This window comes from Rissa tridactyla, chromosome 3 (assembly GCF_028500815.1).
Source record: "Rissa tridactyla isolate bRisTri1 chromosome 3, bRisTri1.patW.cur.20221130, whole genome shotgun sequence".
NCBI classification, from domain to species: Eukaryota; Metazoa; Chordata; class Aves; order Charadriiformes; family Laridae; genus Rissa; species Rissa tridactyla.
Genome location: NC_071468.1, coordinates 60,575,828 through 60,597,761, shown reverse-complemented (window position 1 = coordinate 60,597,761; position 21,934 = coordinate 60,575,828). Strand labels below are relative to the sequence as shown.

Below are 21,934 nucleotides of genomic sequence, written 5' to 3'. Positions count from 1 at the left end.
CCAACAGGGATTTATTGATACCATGATCATTCCCAAGGTTTAATCACTGAGTTCTGAAACTTGGGGCTTGGCAGAGTTGGGGAGGAGACACCTCTTTCCCTAGGGATACTGGTGAGTCCAGGTACTGCTGGGGTTGTAGTTGCAGCCAGTTTGCAGTGGCTTGGGACAGCTTGTGCCTCCAGCAGTCCCCAAGTCAGACATCCACGCTAGCGTCCAAAATACAGGAGAGTGTCCTGCACGTTTCAGGGAACTGTGGAAGCCACTGGCCTGGGTGAGCTTGTAGGTGTCGGACTGTTGGCAACTGCTGTGTTTTCTGTAAAATTTGAGGTTTTCCAGGTGCTTTCCATCTGGAGCACTTTGGGCTAGTGAGAGATCAGTTTCGGTGCTACAGGAGATGATTGCTTTTTAGCTGAGAAAGCAGACACGAATAACTAGCTTTGAGTGCTGCAAATAAATGTTCTCATCCTTCAAGCGTCTGGAAATGGTTTCCAGGATGAGCCGCTCCATCACCTTCCCAGGGATTAGGTTTAATCTTCTTATGTAAAATGGAGTAAATTATAAAAGCTGTTTCTACGCAAATAACAAGTATATGGCTTGTTGCTGCTTTCAGACCACAAACGCGCAACAGAAGATAGAGTGGCTGGTTGGCACGGATGTGTTAAGGTTTTCTTGTGAAGCATTATGGAAGACCTTAAGCAACACAATTTTCCAGCACCTCTTCCACTCCGAGTGCTACAGCTAACATTCAATAAAATAAACAAACTGAATTTCACTTTTTTTTCCTTTTTCTTTCCCCCCACCTTGGCTACAAAGCTTATAATGCTGTCCTTTTTAAAGCTGTGAGATTATTTGTATATCGGTTGCTAAAATGTCATTATCTGATCGCCTACAAGTAGATGGATGTGGTTCGTTCAATGGTTTCAAGAAAATGTACGAAGACCCGATATCGTGATTTTTTTCCCCCGCTAATGCTTTGCTTTGATATATTGAACAAGACAAATTAACATTTTGGAATTTAATGTATATATTTAATAGAATCTTCTAGTAAACAATAAATGATAAACGTTAGTGATTGGTAAGTGATAAATGGCTGTGTATGCACTTCAAGTTTAGACTAACTGAAACCAAATCTCCTTCTTGCATTAAAAACTTCAATTGCTTTTAGAAATTGATTGATAAGATGGAAATGTCGCAGAGGCATATGCCGCCTTATTTTTCGGCCACCCGATCTATTACCAGCCTTGGATCACCCTGGATAAACTTTCAGCGTTGCAGTATGTTGGGTTGTTTGGCTTTTTTTAAGCCCAACAGTTCCCAATAAGACTTTCAATTAAAATCCATAAGGAATTTTCTTGCCTATTAAATGTTCATAAAGTAAATGATGACGAAAAATAGTTGGACGCAGCAATAATAAATACCAGTCTTTACAGAGTCTAATTAAACTCTACTTAGGCTCTGGCTAATAGTGATTAGATACAGAAAGGATGACACTGAAGCAAGTGTAACTCCTACAGATGATAAACTTAGAAACAACAGGCATGAAGTTAGCCCAAATACATTAACGCAGTGCTTCTTGGCCTTTTTTTTTCAATCCAGGAATAAAGGGTGGGGGAACAACCCCATACCAGACTGTCTTGTGCAATGTTATCACAGCTGTTTTATTTTACACCTGAATAAATGAACCCTCAAAAGTTAAAGCAAGCTTTACCATGTTTGGGGGGGTCCTCCCCCATTATTTGTGTGTGTAGAGCTGTTTGGTATCGATTCCACAGACCATTTCCCAGTGTCTTACAGAAAATGTAACTATAGGGACAGGAACCATGTATTGGAGAGGAGCACTTTAAAATTATGCTAGCAGAAAAAGAATCAATCAGTAATATATGGAACTTACCATCCTATTTCAGACTGGCTGTGAAAAACTCTTGGGAATTAACAGTAAGCCATTTGTTAAGAAAAGAGTCCCAACAGGAAGCGTTGGTGAATAAAACTGAAGAAATGAACATGGTTTCTGGTAGGGGATGGGAACTCAGCACTAGAAATTGTTGTTGGTTTTTGTTTTTTTCTTACATAGAGGACGCAGCCTTTTGTTCCACGTAGTGTAATTTTAGCTCCTTATTTCAGGTTTACATGGCTTCCTTTTCTTTATAAAATGAGCACTTTCTTTTTTTTTGTATGAGAGGAAATATGTACTAAGTTTCTCTGTATGTTATGGTATCATTTGATTTTAGTAATTCTGCTGTTTAGTTGGCATGTATCACTCTGCTTCTACAGCTTTCCAAGCAGAGTTCCGAGGAAAGAGTGTTTTTTTTATTGCTACAATGACATGAGGTAAAATATCCTCACATCTCCCAGGGGGCCAGGTTTGTTTTTTTCTGTCCCTTAGGTGCTATGCCATGGTCTATCCTACCTTCCCCACGCCACCTCTCTGCCCTTGCATCCTCCTCTCCCATTTGGAGAATGGGCTGTTCCAGAGAGGAGGAAGCGCTGGCCACTGGTGGAGCTGCCGCCTGCTTCCACCATGCTCACAGCGTGTGTGGGGCCACCTCTCCCCACACCAGTGCTGTCACAGCCCTGCATCGGCGAAAGACAGTGCCACCAGAGATGTCCTTGCTACCTCCTCCACTGCCACTGCCTGAAGCCACGCCTGCCAGCCCCATCCTCTCAGACACCACAGGTAAGCCCAGGGAGAGCTGGCTAAAGGAGAGGTGTGGAGAGACCTCCTGCCATCTCTCCACACCTCTCCATGGGGTTCTTGCTTTCCACCCGAACTCCACCAAAACCAAACTATTCTTCTTTCAGAAATGAGATATTCAGGCCCACACCAAGCAGGACTACCGAGCCTGAAGAATTTGCTTGCCCAGAAACAAAGTATTCACGAGCCTTGAGAGCTACTGATGGCCTCTCAAAAATGCTCACAAAAAACTTCCCTAACAACAGCTAGAAGAAATTCCAGCCCTACACTAAGTATTAGATGACTCAGGGGCATCTCCTGAGTCGTGAGAATTTTAAAACAAAACCATTCTTCTGCAAACGTGACCTTTTGAAATAATTTGTCTGCCTTTGTGATGGGACACCACCAGCTTCCTCTACATTTATGATGTCAAGATATCTGGAAAAAGAAATCTGAAGGGGCTGAGGGGTAAAAGCTGCAGCATTACGCATTTAATGCGTGTTTTACTTGTAGACATCATCATAGCGTGCTTTTTAAGTGTTTTAATATCAGAAGTGGTTCTTTTTCTTTTTTACTTGAATGAGACTCGGACTTTAACTCGTAGTTACGTACGATAAGCATCTCTTGCCAATGCATCTTTCCAGGTTTCAGAAGAGGCTGAGGCCAGGCAGCAGCAGCACCCTCCGGGCAGCTCAGAGCTCAGCCACCCCCCTGCACTCGAGCAGCTCAAAGAAGGTTGGGTGCCCGTCTAGTTCAGCATTTGCATAACATTTTCTTCTTAACATCAGGTTTTAATTCAAAGACAAGTATTTCAGTAATTAGTTACACCTCTTATAGAAGCACAAACCAAAATGACAAAAATGTCTATTAACAGTATATGATCAGGCACTGCTACAAAATTTGTGTTGTTTTTTTTCTTTTTTACAAGTACATAAACTTGGATGAAGCCAAGTGAATACAATTTGCATGAACAAAGAAAACAATGCAGTAAGTGAATACACACACCCCTTTCCAAGTCTGAATGAAAATACGAGCCTAGCTGTAGAACGTACATGTAACATTGTCTGCAACCTCTTCCCTATTCTGGAACTCATAATTTAAATAACTTCTAACTGGGCATGACTGTGCAGCACCTGCTCTTCCTATTGCGGTTGTCATTAAAAGAATATTAAAATTCCTTCTGATGCCTTATGCCAGAAATGTGCGTAACAAAAGAATACTACTCAACAGTGTCTCTGAAGAAGATATTCCTGCATGAACTGCAATAATACAACCTTTCCTTAAACCAAGTACTGATAAACTTGTAAGAACGTTCAGATCTTTGTAGTTGTGCAATGTCGTTGTAGATCATTAACAGCAAAACAGCAAAAATTTAAAAAATATATTTTATTTGAAGCTATCTGGAAATATTTCTGTGATTAATAGGGGAGTAGAGAACATGCTCAGTCAGGGTTTGAGAATTTACTCAGACTCAGAAAGTCTGTGTCTGTTTTAGCTGCAACTGCATCCCTTAGTAATTGCATCATCCACTCAAACCAGGATTTTATTTTTTTTATAAGCATGGATTAGGCAAGAAAGTAAATTGTGAAGAATGTGGCTGGTTGTTTTTTTAATAATGTCATCTACTGGGAGTTGTGATTTTTGCGATGTATCAGGTGATATGACTCACACCATCAACTAGACGCACCATCAACTCGCACCATCAACTAGAAACGTACATGGACAATTTACCCCAGGAAACAAACCAACGTCCCGGTGGTTCTGGTCTGGAGGAAACAAAAGGCTGGAAGTCCAACTGCAGCTGTGCCAACGCTACTGAGCAAAACCCCCAGGACTGAAATTGCCTCAATTACACCCACTAATTTCAGGTGACACTTGTGAGGCAGGTTCATAACCTGGTTTTGAACACAGCCAAGCAGGAGCTCACCACCACAAACCTTCTGTACGTGGACCTGTCCCACCAGAGGTCCTGCATGGTCGCAGCCTGCCTTCGGCAAGCTGCCTGGCCAGGGCTGGCTTTCCATAAAGGAATCCACATTTCAGATGGCTACGATTAATAATCATTTCCCAGACTAAATAAAGGCCATTTTTTAATCAACGAAAGGTGAATAAAGGCCCCTTAAGGTAGGAAGCATTAGTTTTTATTGAATGTTAAATCAATCAAGCTGTTGACCCAATGGGATAACATATGCTTAAATTTAACCAACTGCTTAAGTGCTTTACTAGAGAAAGACGGGTGCTGATACCTTGCCAGATACAGCTCTAAGTGAAAATTAATGTTTTGCTCTAACCTTTGAGACAATTCATTTCCCATTCTGAAAACTGCATGTATACAAGACATCGGTTCTCACACAATCATGCTGAAGTGGGAGTTATTTCCAGCCCTAGGAAAAAATGCAGGAGATGCACATATCTGAAGTGATCATCTTCATTTAAAAAAGTGGAACAAGGAGGTAAGATTTATTCGTGGAATGATTTTGATTTCAATGAAATATTCATAAAGTTCAGTAATTAAATGCTTAACAGAAATCTATGTGACGTTCATAAATTGTTTGTTACATTTGCCATGTGTATAAATTTGCTGTGATTTATGGCTCATTAAAATGATTTTTCTGTGATTTCCCCCTTCTTCCCATTCACCCTAAGCCTATTTCTCCTACTGCAGCAGCCATAGTTTTATTGTGCCTGTTATGATGCTTTGCTATCATTGCCGGTATTTATTCAGTTGTTCGCGTGAAAGGTAAGAAACAAAAATATAGAGGGTGTTGAGGGAAATATGTTAGTTCTACTGTTGTCATATGCTAAAAAACTAATAGTAGTATGAAAAATAGAGCTTCTTGTTTATTAACGTCCTGAATTTAACTACCACGTTCATAACGTGCTTTGAAAACTTTTGGGGCAGTTTTTCTTAAAAACAACACAAAACCAAAACAAAATCACCCCATCCTAAGAGATTTAAGTAAGAAGCACAGTCTTCAAAAAAGAAGGAAAAAAACCCCCAAACATGGTGATAGTTATTTGAAGGCATGATGAAAATGAGGCAACGTTACAGAATTTGTAGTGGATGGAAAGGAGCGAGGAAGATGATGCAGCTGGTTTATGGCCATCCCACCAGTTGCTAGCTGAAGACCTTGCTGTTGGCCAAAGCCATTCAGCCTGTGTGATGGTTCCTCTGAACCAAATGCCATTGTGATGTCCCCAGTAGTGTTCTGGTTGTCACCTGGTGGGAGCTGCCAGAAACTCATCACATGAGTGAGATCCATGAAAGGCAGGCTCGGAGTTTCAGCTGCTGCCTCTGTCTCCTTGTGCACTGGGTACTTGTTAGTATCCCCTACAGGCCCTGAGGAAGCTTCTTCCAGACTGATTTTGTGGAGAGATTGAGGTTCTGGTAATGGCAGGTCCTCAAGAAGATGCACATTGTAACCTTTAACATCCACTTTGATTGGTAGACTCTTGAGGGATCCTGCTGCAAATGAGGTAGAACTAAGGTCATATTTATTAGGCTGATGAAGGTTCAGGTTGGCAGGAATGGCTGTTGAGCATGGTGTGGGATGGACAGCTGGAAGGCTGTCTGCACAGCCCATCCTTTGCAAATGAGGAGGAGATTCAAGGGGAAGAGCAGTTTGTAAGCTTGGCTGGGAATGAAGATGTGAACAGTTGTATTCCTCTGACTCTGAACTATTCAAAATCCCATTCTGCACAGAGACCCTTTCAGGAAAAGGGGACAGTATGCCAGCATCTTCCTTCAGTCTGAATGGAAAAAGCTGGTCCAGGAGACCCACTGAGTCACCATTCTGCAACCTGCTCTTCAGCAGTTCTTGTGGATGAGTCTTCCTAGTATGGCGAGTCAAGTGGTCCTTCCGCCCAAACCTCTGGGCACAAAACTGGCACAGAAAGTCTTTGCAGCCTGTGTGAACTACCATGTGACGCCGCACATCTTTACGGGTATAGAAGTGACGCTCACAGTGGTCACACTTATGTTTCTTCTCCTTGGTATTACCAGTTGGTTTCCCTGCATGGCTTTTGAGGTGTTCCAACAAAACTTCAGTACCGCCAAACTCCTGGGCGCATACCCTACAGGTAAGGTCCCCACTGGTGGCTGCGTGAAGAGCCAAGTGTCTCTTATAGCCTAGCTTGGTGTTGTACTTCTTTCCACACTCTTCACACTTGAAGGCCATCTTGTTAGGGTCATGAGTCTGAAGGTGATTCTTCAGATGGTCTTTCCTGTGAAAGGTTTTTTCACAGTAGCCACACTGGTGAGATTTCTGTGGAGAATGAGTGGCTGAGTGCCTAAAACAACAACAACAAAAAAGTTATTTGCATTTACATTTACTCTACTCTAGTACCCAGTGCAGCTTCAAGACTTGAAAACCCTGGCACTTTTGAAGGAAGGCACTTTCACAAGTTCTCAGATTATTAGTAAAAGCCTAACTTTTTGGGGGGGAAGGTGTTAATCATAAAGCATACAGTAGTTTAAACTGCTCACCATAATCTTTTTCAGTAGCCACTGCAATCGAGGGAGATTAGTTTTCTCCAATTCTACCAAAACAGGAATAAGAAAAACTGGAACTCGGGGATTAACTGTCACTAGGACACTCAAGAGGAAAAAGATGTCCTTGTTTTTTTCCCCACACACCCACCAGAAAAGGAGTCCCTTCAGAGCTGTACCTGAGCAGTTTATATTTGGAAATGAAGGCTTTTGTGCATCCGTGCTGGGAACACTTGTAGGGGCGCTCCCCTTTGTGCACGTAAGTGTGGACTGTGAGCTTGTCAATTGAATCAAATATCTTCCCACAGAGTCGGCAAGGGTAACCGTCTGTCTGCTTCGCTTCTTTTCCCTTCAACAGTGAAGACCGGCCATTTCTCCATTTAGGTATGAACCTCACAAGAGCATCGCAAGTGCTTCCTGAGCTGGTACAGCTTAGCTTTGCAGCAGAGGAACAGGAAATGGTCCCGTAGCACTGGGCAATGCTTTTGCCTAATGTCGCTCCTCTCAGTTTCCCTTTGAGTTTGCTTTTTGCCTTTACAGGTCCCAATTTATTTGGTGGTCTGAACCTGGTGGTAAGGACTCGGTCTTTGTGGATGCACTGGTGAGATTCTAGCAGAGCAAAAGTTGCAAAAGTGCTTCTACAGCTGGAACATATCCAAGGGTCTACGGGCTCTTTCTGCAATGGGAACAGAAACAGGTCTTTTTTATTAGCCATTCTAAGGAAAGGTCATATTCTTCTAACTGACCCTAAATCTTCTCCAGGGCTTTCCCAAGACCTGTCAGTGTCCTTAGTGATATTTACTTCAATGTATTACCTACCATACAGCTACTTGTCTGGAAATGGATTCTCTCTGGGAGTCTACAAACTAGACGGAAAAAATAATGGTTGGCTAAATAGATTTCCATGTTTTTGTTTAGGTGAATCCTTCACCTTTATTTATCTGTGCTTACTGAATTTCAAAGTCTCTACATTTGTTCCTTTTATGGACTTAATCATAAAAGCAGTTGCAAACTGTTGCAAATATCCTTAGACTGACATCATTTATCTCCTACTGCAACCATATAAAAATTGTGTGGGTTTCTGCATATAAATGTAGTTTAGTCGAACAGGATTTCCTTGCTTTACCAGAATGCTGGCAACAGTCAATGCCTCCAGGAGAGAATTCCTCACTTAGCTTGACATTTGGCATTAGACTTTCGTAAACTAGATAAGGAACACCTTAGGTTTGGGGATCTCAAGCCTATCTTGACTTAGAGGCATTAAAACAAAAGGTTTTTAGCAAGCGATGCATTATTTGGAAGTACTATTTCTGTGGAAACAAGAGCTCTACTGGATTTAGTTATTCACTTTATATTTACATTTTAAAAATTCCAATGAAAAACAATTACAAAAAAACCCCTAATCACTGATGAAACGTACTTCCAGTTAATACACAATCATGTATTTCCTTAGCTGTCTCTTAAACTGTCCTTACTTTCCCTTGTTCTTGGGCTAGCTTGCTCTGGAGAACATGGTGAGGCTATGTCCACTCTGTCTTTATTTACAGACAGAGCCCTCCTCTACCTTATCTATGCCTGACGCTGTGGCCCTCCCACCCATTCTTGCTGGGGTATGCTCTAAAGCCCTCATATGCAAACGCAACAATGGGATTACTTCCCTTCCTGGAGCACCTCTGAATTCCCAGTTCTATCATATTCCCTGTTTAACTTTTCCTTCTAGCATAGGTATCAATCTTCATAGTCATGTTTTCAACACTTAGGAACTTTTCCTATCAGTTTAAGGATTCCTGCTATCATACAGAGGGGATGATATTGGTATTAAAGGGTTATTGCACAGGGAAGACTGAAATAATCAGTGCGTTATCTGACCAACCAATCAGAGCCTAACAAAGAGGAACTAGTGAAAGTAGTCTGAGGCTGGACAGCTTGTTAATCTACAAATTAATGCCAATCTTAAGTCTTTTCAACACATCTCACTGGTGCCAGTTACTTCTGGCTATATCTAATGGCTCTGTTGGACTAAAAACACAGGAGAGGAAGAGCAGCCTTTCTCTGAGTAGCTGTTTGGTTAAAATTGCTCTTGGTTTTGTGTTAGCCTCCTACTCTATGGTCTACTCTGGGATTACCAGAGTTACATAAACAGAGAAAGCATGTAAATTGTAATTTATTATGTCTGGTGATGTCTTGAATGCAGATTAGGGGTACTTACTGCTACTGGAGGCAAAGGACAGACGTCAGATTCTTCTTTAATGAAGACTGCAGAAGCTTCCATAAATTTGGCATAATCGGCAGCATACCATACTTTCAATTCTGTGTGAGGTTCAATTGGCTGTGAATGGAAGAAAATAGCACATGTTTACTTGTGCCAGTTTTCCCTATACCAAATAATACTGAAGACCAGAGGGGTGTGCGTGCGCAATTTGTCTCCTTACCCAAGTTGCATTCTTTGAATCTCTTTAAATTAGTGGTAACATAGTTTCACAATTCAAGCACTTTTTGAGCCTTTCTATCCACTAACGTTTGACACTTTCACAGTTTCTGAAAGCAGAAATCCATATGCACAAAGAATTTGCGGGACGGTAGCAGGAGGGGGTGCCTCAGCCTTCATGACCTTTGCTCAGTGAGATCTATTTGTCTGCAATATCCAGACATCCAGCAGTCTTTCCAAAAAATATCCCATGCCTATTCCTCGATGTTTCAAAGCTCGATGAACACAACACTTAACTGTAGGGTACAGGCAAAGGAAAAATGCATCACAAATGCACAACAGCTTGGGTGCCTCCTGGATGCGTTGCACTCGCGGAGCGTGGGTGCAGAGTTGATCAATATGGGGACTACAAGTCAAACTTGCATGTTTTGATGCACTGGCTCTAATGTGTCAGGCTCGCTATGTAAGCGCTCTGTTGTACCCTGCTCTCCTTTCACTGAAACCTTCCCACACAGTTCTAAGGGAGCCCATAAACTGCAATCTCCCATCCAGTCACACCTGCACAAATTTTTTCTTTGGACTGGACTATGACCTCCTCTGACAAATACTTTCAGTCAATAATACAGCAAATAGAAAAAGAGAGGAGTGATTACACTCACTGGTTAAAGATCCATTAGTTATTTAAAGGCAACGGAGAAAACTAACTTTGGGGACTTGATTTATATGACTCCCTGGCCCTGTACACAATTTTCTTCATCTATAATAAAAACCTACATTGCTGCTACAAGGCTAGAGCCAATCTGCACTGTACTTGTAGCTTTATTTAAACTAAACGTGTGCCACTGAAGAGAACAAATCAGCCTGGAGGGAGAGCAGCAGCTGAGTCTTATTCCACAAAATGTGACATCTTAAAATGCAATTATTTTTTTAACATTGGTGTTGGATGAGCATGGTAGGTGAAAGACAACTTAGACTGCGAATGCTGACAGGTGACAGGTAACTGTGTGTATAATGTTGAAAACTTAACTTTTGAACTCCCAAGCACAAGCCTGCTTGCTAACTACAACCAGTATGCGTTGGTTGTACATTTTGGTAACACCTGGCCTAAACAGAAATGATATGTGCTGAATTCTCCACTCAATAAAGGACATGAAGCAGAGCCACCAACAGGAGGCCGATCATGCATTGTGCTCCTGCATATAGTCTATTTAGATGGAGAAAATCAAGTCTGGGGAAGCTCCATAGAGACAACTGCCTGGCGATGTCCTGGAGCCTTGGCCAGTGACACCTGAGACTGGTACCCACGAACAGCTGCACAGCATGATACCATCCATGACTTTCTGCCTGACATTCCTGGACTAGCAGCGATCTGGGAAGGGATAGGGAAGCTGAGACCTAGTCAATGTGACTTTGGAGGGCGAGCAAAGTGCATCAGTGTGTGAAATAGTCAAGTAAGGTAGAAGCTCTGATCTCAGCAAAACTCAGATTAAACACCAGTATTCAAACCCTCTACAAGCTGTCATTTACTCTGTCTCACCTGTGACAATAAGAGAAAGCTCTGGCAACCCCCCATGAAACTCTCCCGTGATCAGACAGACAGCGACTGTGGATGATTTTTACTTCACCATAATTCTATACTTTTTTAAAGCACCTATTTCTAGGGACTGCAGTCATTAGGTCAGCAAGCATATTAACCATGCTGTTAGCGTGCCGCTTACATGTATGCTTTTGTTAGCTGCAGTTTCACATCACCAAAATCCCATCTCTGTGTAAAAACAGTGGGGAAAGGAACCAATCTTTCTAATCCCAATTTAACACACTTTATTCAAAGTATCTTGAGAAAATATCTTCATAATCAGCCCTATGGCAGCCTCATGCCATTACCAGCAGGGTGTGCCTAAGTGTAGCAAAAGGCTATCACTTTCACTGACAAGGACAACATTTGCAGGATACCACAGTATCAGGAATGGTACTGGGAGATACTTAGAAGAAATAAACCCGAAACCATTCCCCATAATACGCGGCACATTAAAGGTTCCAAGACACATTCCTCATCCTAAAATGCTCTTCATGTCAGTATACAGGATGCAACTCTCCATTAATATCAATAAGCAGAGTTCTGCTGAAGTCAGCAGAGAGCTGGTTCAATAGTATTTAAATTATACTGGAAATTGTAAATTGCCAGTTCATAACTACAACTTCTTAGAAAAGCATTTGTTCATGCTTCCCAAATATAGTATTATTAATTCTGTCAGTTCTACAAGTATAGCATGCATTTAAAATGAAACTGAAATTTCAAATGATATGGAGTGCATCAGAATCTCAAACACAGCCTAAACAATGTCTCAGATTAGCGTATGCTGGTTTACATCAATTTTATTATTTAAAAAAAATTATTTTAACATTCATCCAAAAGCAACTATACTTCATACTCTTATAGAAGACTTTGAAGGTGTAAAATGTTATCACTGTTAACTTATTCTCACATTATCACTTTGTCGTAAATGTTTTTCTCACTGTGTAGGTGGAGAAGCAAAAATAGAGGAACAAAAGTAAACACTACTTCCCCACAGAAATGTGTGCCAATCTTGGAAATGAAACTGAAATGCTGGATTTCAATCCCACAATAATTTCTTTCGACTAATATTCTCTCTTTTTTTATTTTTAACGTTGCTTACGATGACATACAAACATTAACTTAAGAATAAAAAAGAAAAAATGTTCGACATACAGACTTCAGTTTCCTAAGTGTACAAAAAAGTAAGTTCTGATTGAAACAAGCTTTGCCTGAGAAAGTGGCCAAACCCACAAAAACCAAGACTGTACGTTCCAGTATCATTTATAAATACAGAGTACTTTGTTCTCTCTCCTCAGATGAAGACACAGCCCAAAGTCTCTAACATAAACTGATCATTTCACGGCAACACTGCAGTATTGTAAGTTCTGCAGTTAAGTCTTCAGATTTAATGAGAGCAAAAAATAGTATATAAAGGTTATGCTTAGCACCCTGTTCCTGAGCACCTGGTAACGTGCTCAGAATATGTGTGTCCAAAAATGTAATAAAGGAAAGGATTGTGCGTGTTCTTTCCAGGATGAAGTACTGTTGAATGTAACAATGCTAGATAATCTCGCCATGTATCTATCTGAAACTGAAGAACTTTACAACATTCATGTTTAAGCGCTGCCATATCTGAACATCATTCATGAGAATTCAGAATGATTTCTGTTTCTCTCTTAGTTTCTCCACTACCCACAACAGCAAGTACACACTGCTTTTTACTGGAAAACCCCATACGCTGCTTGCTTTACTACAGATTAAGTGATATAAAAGTCAGTATGTAATAAAGATCCAGTTGGCAGAATATAATCTCACTTTCACCTGTAAAAGGGCTAGGCTTTCAGAACCTTTGCCTATAAATTTCCATTTGGACGATGGGTGAAGCAATGTGGGTTTAACTACCTTAACGGTTGTGAAGTAGACTTCTCCACAATGCTGATAAGCCACAAGGGTCTGTTCTTCTTGGTTCCGGGCTAGCCGGACAAACATCATCCAGTTTCCACAGTCTTCATTGGGAGTGTCCAGAAAGTACTTTCCTCCATCTTTCAATACCTGAAACAAAGGGGAAGGACAGGAGAAAGAACATGATAAAACCAAGTCCTGTGTAGAGCCACATTAGTTTTCTTTAACTTGGAATCATGGCTATCAGTTATTTACCCTGTCTTCGTCCTTTGAAATTGTGGTTGTTTTGAAATAGATCACTCTTAAAGAATACTGAGTGCAAAAGAAAGTGAAGAACGAATACCTGCCAAGGCACCCAGCTACTAAAATAACCATAGGCATTTGTATGCCTTTCCAGTTTATAGTTCATCATTTTTATGTTATATCAAGATAATATTATAAGAACTAAGTGGAGGCAGGTAGAAAGATAAGCTTTATGCCTTAATGTACTTCCTGAGTACTTGATAATCTCAAAATTTAGTGCTGTATTAACGCTACATTTTGCACTGAACAATTGTATAACTTGTGTAATAAGTCCAGAGAGGTAGCATACAACATAATGGCTTTTTAACAGTCTTCTCTTTTTCCCCTTAACAATGCAAAAGTAAATACGAATGAAAAATTGTGCCAGAAAGACCTCTTTCTTTTTGCTTTACTTCATTCTTCCTAGATTCCTTTCCAAGAGAATGCCTTTACGAGGCAAATGCTCCCCACCTCATACAAGACAGTTGCTTTTCTGCAATACAGTCTCAAACATGGACAACTGAAGCTGCACAACAGACGTCAGCACAGCACGTGTCTGTTCTACTAACCACGTAAGTGAGCAATTAATTCCAAAAATGTTGCATTTCCATTGCTTCTTGGAGCTATTTTATCATTTTGTCATTATCACTTTGTCATATTTCCAATGAAAACACTTGCCTGTTGGACAAGTTTGGTCACATACTCAGAATGCTGCTAGGGAGAAGTCGAGACAGCTACTTCCATCGGGTACTGAAACATGGGACTCTAGTCTCCTCTTCTGAAGAAACAGCCCATTCATCAGAGAGAGCTGTGCTTATCACCGCATACTTTTAAGCAAACTGATAGAGGATAGGGTGTGGTTTACAATGGCCTGGTGAAGAGGAAGGAACTGGGTGCTTAGCTCATCCATGCTCGCAAGCTTATTAGAGAAGTACGTTTTCTCCATTTGTAAGAATTAAAGCATCTCATAAAAAGACAGAAGAAATATAGTTATGGAGAAGAACAAAATCCTCTCCGGTGCCGGCATTCCATGAAAACCCCACAGAAGGACAGTGTTACTTTCCTGGCAGACCACTCACATGACTTCCATGAACAAATTAAGTTCACAGCAATTACTGAAGCTATTACTTTTGTTATCAAACAAAATTACAGAAGTATCTGTATGTATGCCTTCCTCCACAACACACAGTGTTTTCCAGTCCCAAGCTCCTGGAGAAAGCTCAAATGAAGACGTAAAGCATGTCACAGGACAGCTGCTGCTGGTCCCTCTCTCCTGGGGAGTGAGAGGACCTGATATGAAATGCAGGGTCTGGAAGAACCGTGACATGTCAGGAAGTCCTGATGGAGGCTGTGGCTTGACCACGGACTCTCTGTATGACAGAAAGGTGCGTGTGCCCAGGTGCAACCCCGTGCAGCAAAATGCAAAGACCAGGGCGTAGAGGATTACCATCAACTATCACTCCCAAGGAATTCCTGTGGGAAAAGATGTGCATGCAAATATGTCTAAGCTAGGCTAGTCCTGAGAGGCCACTATTTGTGCTGGATAAAGTACAAACAATAGTGTCACGGTCCAGATAAGGAGATCAGTGTCTGTACATGCAGCAAGGGATGGTACCAGCCCTAAATAACAATTTGACTAAATAAACTGAGTTAGTGCACTGGGTGTCAAAGTTTATATATAACCACATCATTAAGAAGCGTTTCCCCGTCCCTGCACTGTTCCTCCTTACTAAGCAAGTGCCTTAGTGCGTATTTCTGCCACTACTGCTAACTCAGTGCACAGACTTAACCCTCCCAGTGGCACGGTGTTAAGCACAAATCCTTTTGTTTTATCTGGGAAGACAGTACTATCCTTGGACGCTTTCACTAGCTGTGCTCTGTGAAAAATTTATCAAGAGCTGTTAGTCTGATAGGTAAATCACCCTGGAAGCAATAAAACTAGAAAGCAGGAAAGTAAACTACAAAACACAATATACAGGAACATTATGGTACTTCAGGTTATGCTGTGCTGTCTAATAATGTGATTTACATTCATACATACAGATCAGACGCACAATTCATTAACTAGATCAGACAGATAATTGACTGGTTAAAATACATAAATACATATGAAATGTTAAAGGCACATATGCACTTCATAGTAAGTCACTGGGTTTTTACCTGCAGGACTAGCCTGCTCTCATCATAGCGGGTCAGTTTTGTAGACAGTTGACCAACATAAGGACCAAACTGTGTTCTCTTCTGTATTACTTTCTTTGCAAATACTCCAAGGACTGTGAATAAAAAAAGACCAGTCTAATATTAATACAGATATCACAAACTATTGCTTTTATATTTACAAGAATATGTAAAAATGGACATAAACACATAGTGCAGAACACATGAATTCTTCTAGACAAATAACCCAGGTAAATAATTCTAACGGGAAAAATCTAAAAAGGATGTAAATATGTACAGAGATTTTTTTTTTTAAATGGCTATTACATTGAATACAGAAGTGTCTAAAATCCATGACAAGATATTAAACTGAGTATGAAACACAAATGTGTTGATACTCTTCAATCTACAAGCTGATGTTATCATAGTGCTCTGCTTGTTGGCAGAGTTTGTTATGACGTTGTTCTCTCCCAGTACGAGTGGAGAGAATCTATAAAAACACAGTATTAGCCATCTTAATCATTCTAGTTATTCCCCTACCTAATACCAATGGTGCGACACAACAGGCATCTTGTCATTCTCTTTCTGAAACGCAATCTAGGCAGGACTAATTTTACACAGGTAGCCATGGAAAATTTGCTTGCTAAGGATGTAGTTCCCTTGTTCAGGCTTGGGCATTTAAATTGCCCTGCCCTCAGAAGGAAACAAGAATCTTTCCATAATACGACCTGATGTTGCAAAAGGTAAATTAACCCACTGTGTTCTTTTGAGTTTGCAGGGGGTGGATGAGGGATGTTATTTACCATTTTGTTTCTGACCTTTCATTGAATACTCTTTCCTGTTTTGCATGCTTGGGGAAAAGAAAAAAAATAACGTAACACTGCATGGCTGTTACTATTAGATACAAATTCAACATTCATTAAACTTGTATTGACTGAACAGAGCTAACTGATTACAGCTAAATGTCACATCCGCTCTGGCTAATGTCCTGCCATCAGTCTATGCATTGAGGTTACTAGAAATCAGTCACAAAAAACAGTAGCTGAAAGTGAGCTTTAGCTGTGCTCAGGTGAAAATAAAGTAGTCTTCATACTGTTAATACCCAATGATTATGCCTTGAGTTACCCATGAAGACAAGCCCCTGTTAATACTTTTGTCTCTTCTTTCTCAAATGTGGGAAAAAGAGCTAAAATACTTACTCTGCTGGTTTCCAGCTCGCAGCTCCAACACTCGCAAAGTGAGGTAATGAGGTAGGGTGAGACGGGCTCGGCTAGGAATAACCCTATCTTTAGCCCTGATGAGTGGTCCGTGGAGTTTGCATTCTCCTATAAGGCTTTTGCCGCAATCCTCACACCCTACAAATCCAGAAAAGGAAACCTGTTACTAAAAGTGACATACTGCTCTCCAATTTAGTCTCTTCTAATTTTGTCACCTTGAGAACACATCTTGAATTACCAATGCTTTTCTTCACACTGCTGTTCTAGATTAGGTAGTGAAAAGATTATCTGCAAACCAAAACCGAACTAGGGAGGTTTGAAATAAGACTTCCAGTTTGTGCATTCTCTACTATGCGAACTGGTGGGTCCTGACCTCCAAAGGTTTATACACATGTTCATTTGGAAGTGTCGTAAACCATGCCTTTGAAGACCAGGATGGCAGCAAAACTGGAGCTTGCAGCATGCACACCTATAAATCAAGATGCATGTATTTATATAGAAATGAGAAGGGCAAAGTTGCTAGTAATAAACAAGGTAATTTGCAGAGATCCAAGGAGTCCAAGAAAGATGACTGCGAGTCTGCACAAACCATTCTCCATAGAAGATAAGACCCTTGGTACCATGAGAAATGAGTATGACGGGTCTTATAGTCACAACTCAGTTGACAATAACGCGAGGGCAGCCTTCTCATAGACTGTGCTGCCTGTGAAAGTAAGCAAAAGAGCGCACTGCACCTCCCAGTCATCAGTTCACACTAACGACATCTGCAGGCTGTACGCACGAACCATCCAGAGAAGTCATTAATGAGAAATGCATGTCTGCAAACTGACTTTCCCCCAGCACAGTGCACAGTGAGGTATTTTTGGTTCAGTGTAGCTCAAACTGGTTGCCAGGGAAACTCATACGGAGCAGTGACACAACTGAGCAATGAGACTCTCCATCAGAAGGTCATCCCAGCACTGGTGTCACACAGGGCAATGGGAAAAACGGGACTGCTTGCAGAAAAACTTTTTATAGACAGTAGAAACCAAACCAGTGAGCCAACAACGCTTTACAACTGAGTTAAAAGGAAAAGCTGATATTGGTCATCCATGACTACCTTGTTTTGTTTTACTTCTGAAAACTCTGCTGAGCAAGTCTATTCAGTAAGCAACAATAAGGAGCAGAGGAGGGGAGCCAGAACTGCCAAGAGAGTCCAAGGGAGCCATGGGACACTGTAGCAGAGACCGGGGCAGGAGAGGTGAGGCTTCACCACAGGCAGGGGCTCGTAGCCAAGGAGAGGTCAAGAGAAGTGTAAGGGCTCAGGAGACACTGCACGCAGAGACATCGGAGATGATCTTTGAGAAAGGAGAGTAGCACCACAAATGCCATATTCAGGGTAGCTCGAAAAGGTTTCAGTTAGTAAACACAAGCAGGTGCCTGACTAAATTACACACTCAAGAGTCTAGTCTAAAGTCTCCCCAGATAAGCCTGCAGCGTTCCTACTGAGTTCTTTAGGCTCTCCATCAACTCTAAACGAGAAGCTAGACTTGCATGTTGGTCAGGCTGCAGGCACTGCAGTAGTCCATATTTTTCAATAATTTGGGGACCATGTAATAGTTTTCTTCTGCCCAGAAGAAGGAGAAGAAAGGCTCCTAGACTGCACACCTGCACTATGAATAGCTGAAATTCATGATTTTTTTTGCTAGCGCTACAGATAAAGAACATACCACTCTACAGCACTAAAATGCACAAAAAATAAATAATACACCTGCAAGGCAGATTTTTCTTGTTACACACTGGTTTATGTACCTGAAAGTCCTCTACAACCAGGCTACAAAAAAAAAAATATTTTCTTGGTGATTTAACTTAATTGGCTTTTAAATAAATTGCCAACAATCTATGTCTTCTGAGGGCAACAAAATTATGAGGGCTTCCTGAGCTTACCTAGAATAATAGCGACTTTGTCGCAAGTCAAACAGCTCCTGCTTGGAGAGTCGTTGTATGCAAACTGCGAAAAAACATTACCAAAAGCAAAATGGAGACAAAGAACCACAGTTAGAGGGAGGATGTATCTAATCGTAAAGTACACGACCTTATCAATCCATGCCATGCCTCTGTGATTCATCATCACCGAGCTCCTGAGCAAACCTTCCAGCCACCCCCGGGGCAGTGCCCGCCACAGAGGCCCCAGGGTGGGAAGGGTGGAAAGGGAAAGCAGGGAAAAAGGGTCTCCCTTACATCGGCCTCCAAATTTGGCACTAGTGCCCCATTAGCTAACCAACCTTGGTCCTCCGGATCCAAGAGGTAAGGTTTGAAACGATTCAGGCGCTGTGAGCACTGGAGAGGCACTCCTCCAAAATCAGGGACCGCTTTGCATCTGAATGGGTGCCGAGCATGCCACCGAGCTCAGTCGCCCGCTCCCCAGGTGGCACACCGAACTGGCATGATGAAGCCATCAGCCAGTGCTGAATGAAATTGGCTCCAGAGCTCTAAGTGTTTTTTAAGCATCTTGCTAGTACGGCTTGGGATTTTGAACTGGCATCGCCGTGCGGCACCTCGAAATATCCAGAGCTGCCCAAAGCTTGTTCTAGAATTTTCTGTTTCATTACATAGGATATGAAGGCAACTAGATAACTTAATTACTTAAGTTACATCCCAACATTACATTCACTACACTATTTCTGAGCCCACACCAGCATATTAGTAGCCTGACTCTGAGTTTATTGCACATTAAAAATTGCCAGGTGCACCAGAAGCACAGGACTGGACCACTGTAAATATAATAACTTTAGGGACTACCCTGCGGAACAGGGGTCTTTGTAATTTCTTCCCCCCAAACTAACTGTGCAAAACTGTCAAGTTCACATTATTTCTCAGAGATAATTACAGAACAAATCCTTTGTATTTCAATGCTAAATTACAGATGTCATTGGCAAAGGAATGTACGCACTATCACAGCTGCAGCACGGCACCAGTTTGCAAAGCTCACATAAATTTTATGCCCCTTTTAACTTGGCTGCTTATGTAAAATGGAATTTCTTCAACAAAAGCCTCAGACACACTCTAACCTGTTCTGTAATATGGAGCATCCAGCTATGGAAACAACACATACCTTTTTGTATTAGCACTAGGAATGAAATACACTTGGTTAGAAAAATCACTTTCTGTGAAGAAGATTTTTTCTGCTTTTTGTTAGGCACTTTAGTACCTCACTTGATGCTTTTACAGTTTCCTTGCTCCCTTAAATTGTATTTAAACAAACAAAAGTAATGGATTAGATGTCATGTTTACAGGAATACTTGATAATGTGCAAGCATGAAAGAAAAAGTAAAACTGCCTCCGCTCTTCTGCTTTGCTGTGATTTACATGAGCAGGCAACAAAAAGAAATAAACGAGATTCAGAGGAGTTACAAGCTGTTAAGAGACAGATCATGTAATTTACTATATCCTTAGAGCAGTAGTGATATATTGTCCCCTAGAGTGTATTTCTTCGTTGTTTCTCTATGTCTTTGTAATGATTCTGAAAAAGTTCCAAATAATGCCTTTTCTATCTATCTGTAGCTAAAACTACACAAGCTAATAGATCTTGTAGCTGGTAAGGTTTTTATGTTGCTGAGCCCCACGGCAGCAGTGGGGAGGCACACATACAGAAGAGCCCAGCACGGGTGCAGATGCAGACCCTGACCAGGTTTGGGGTGTGCAGCCACCACCTTATCACACGGACGAGGTGCTCATGCCCTGCGAACAGCCACTGGACGGGCTCAGAGAAAGGTACATCTCCTGTACGCCTCCAGCCAGGTACCCCTACGCCCGAATGCATCTGCTCCCACTTCTGCCCAGCCATTGGGAGGCACTGTCAGCAGCCATGGCTTTCCCCAGCTCCTTGGGTCACTGGAAAAATGACACCCACTGCCTGCAGGATCTACTCCCACCTCCCGGGCTGACCGAAACACTGGCAGCCATGTTCCCAGGGAGGAGAATGGGCTGTGAGTGTGGCTCACCTGTACCGTCCTCACCATGCGGGTGCCTCCTCACAGTCCAGGTCTAGATGACAGCTCTCCTTTGTTGTGGACTACTGCCTGGCAGCCTCCGTGGCCAGCTTGCCTCGTCCTCCAGATGGCTCTGGGGCCAGCCATGCTGCACGGGGACAAGCTCCAGCAGCCAGCAGTAGCCAAGCTGGTGCAGCAGCCTGGGGACAAGCTGGACTTGAGCACAGTTAACAAACTCGGCTTTCCGAAACAGCAGCACCGTCCGAGCAGCGTGCCACCCCCACAGGCACAAGCCCGGCCTCAGGGAGAGCTCATTAGCGTGGGCAAGGAGCCACGGGCTGCGGTTACACAAAGTCCGGCTGCAGAGATAACGGGAGCTATACATAGCCATACTAGGAACTGCAATCACTGTCGTGATAGCTCAAACATACCACCAGCTCCTTAACCAATCAGCAACAGAACACCACTTTTTAAAAACCAGTTTGCTAAAAACTAGATGCCTATCAGGCTGTGCTTCCTGCTTTCTCCAACCTCTACTTTCAAGCGAGGCTTTACAGTATCTGAACACTTCAGTGGCCCACAAGATGCCTGCGGGCATGATTTATGTGCCCTGTGAAAGCAGAGGTAAATCATTCCTTTTAAAATGTCCACTTTGAGCAAAGACACCCGCGAGAAACGACTGTCGGGCTGAGCAGTGCTCGACATTGGCTGTGCTGTTTTGCAGCATTAGAATTAGCTCCCGTGCGCAAAGGGAACAAAGATCAGTGTACATAGCAGTCCAAATCTGAGCCTAATTACAATCATAAGATTTGCATAGCAAACAACAGTAATTTATCCCTGCTCCGTTAGCCGTGTTCAGCTTTCATGTAGCGGAACGCTGCATACGTACCTTGTGGGCATTTTCTGTCGTAAAATACATGGCACGAGCAGTATGCCAGTCCTGGTTCTTCTCACACACAATGGTACATGAGAATTCCCTGCCCTGTGGTTTGCTCTGCAGCACTCCTTGCTGGAAAAGATTGAAAACCTGGTTCTACAATATAATTTATTTGGCAAAAATTCAAAGTACTCAATTAGCAAACTGTTAATCCCAAGTTATTTTCCCATTATTGTGGGCCACTGCCACACATTTCCTCTGTAAAAAGCGTTTATGAAAGGAGCCTTACATGTCCTAAGTTTGATGAGCAAAGTGCATTTACAAAGGAGCTGAAGCTCTTAACTGATTAATAATTCATCCTATTTATATTATAGTAAAATAG

General features: G+C 41.9%; 1 protein-coding gene across 4 annotated transcripts in view; it reads right to left on the bottom strand.

The window, feature by feature from the left end:
• Positions 1-4,372: 4,372 nt before the first annotated feature.
• PLAGL1 (PLAG1 like zinc finger 1) overlaps positions 4,373-21,934 on the bottom strand; it is a 47,645-nt gene continuing 30,083 nt past the window's right edge. For all 4 annotated transcript variants that reach the window (XM_054196596.1, XM_054196598.1, XM_054196597.1 and 1 more), the window contains 6 exons: positions 16,687-16,842; positions 15,491-15,603; positions 13,049-13,198; positions 9,370-9,489; positions 7,340-7,836; positions 4,373-6,961 (listed from right to left, as the gene is read on the bottom strand). In XM_054196596.1, the coding sequence (XP_054052571.1) occupies positions 5,686-6,961; positions 7,340-7,836; positions 9,370-9,489; positions 13,049-13,198; positions 15,491-15,603; positions 16,687-16,842 (2,312 nt within the window). In that variant the 3' untranslated portion in view covers positions 4,373-5,685. The remainder of the gene's footprint in view (positions 6,962-7,339; positions 7,837-9,369; positions 9,490-13,048; positions 13,199-15,490; positions 15,604-16,686; positions 16,843-21,934) is intronic.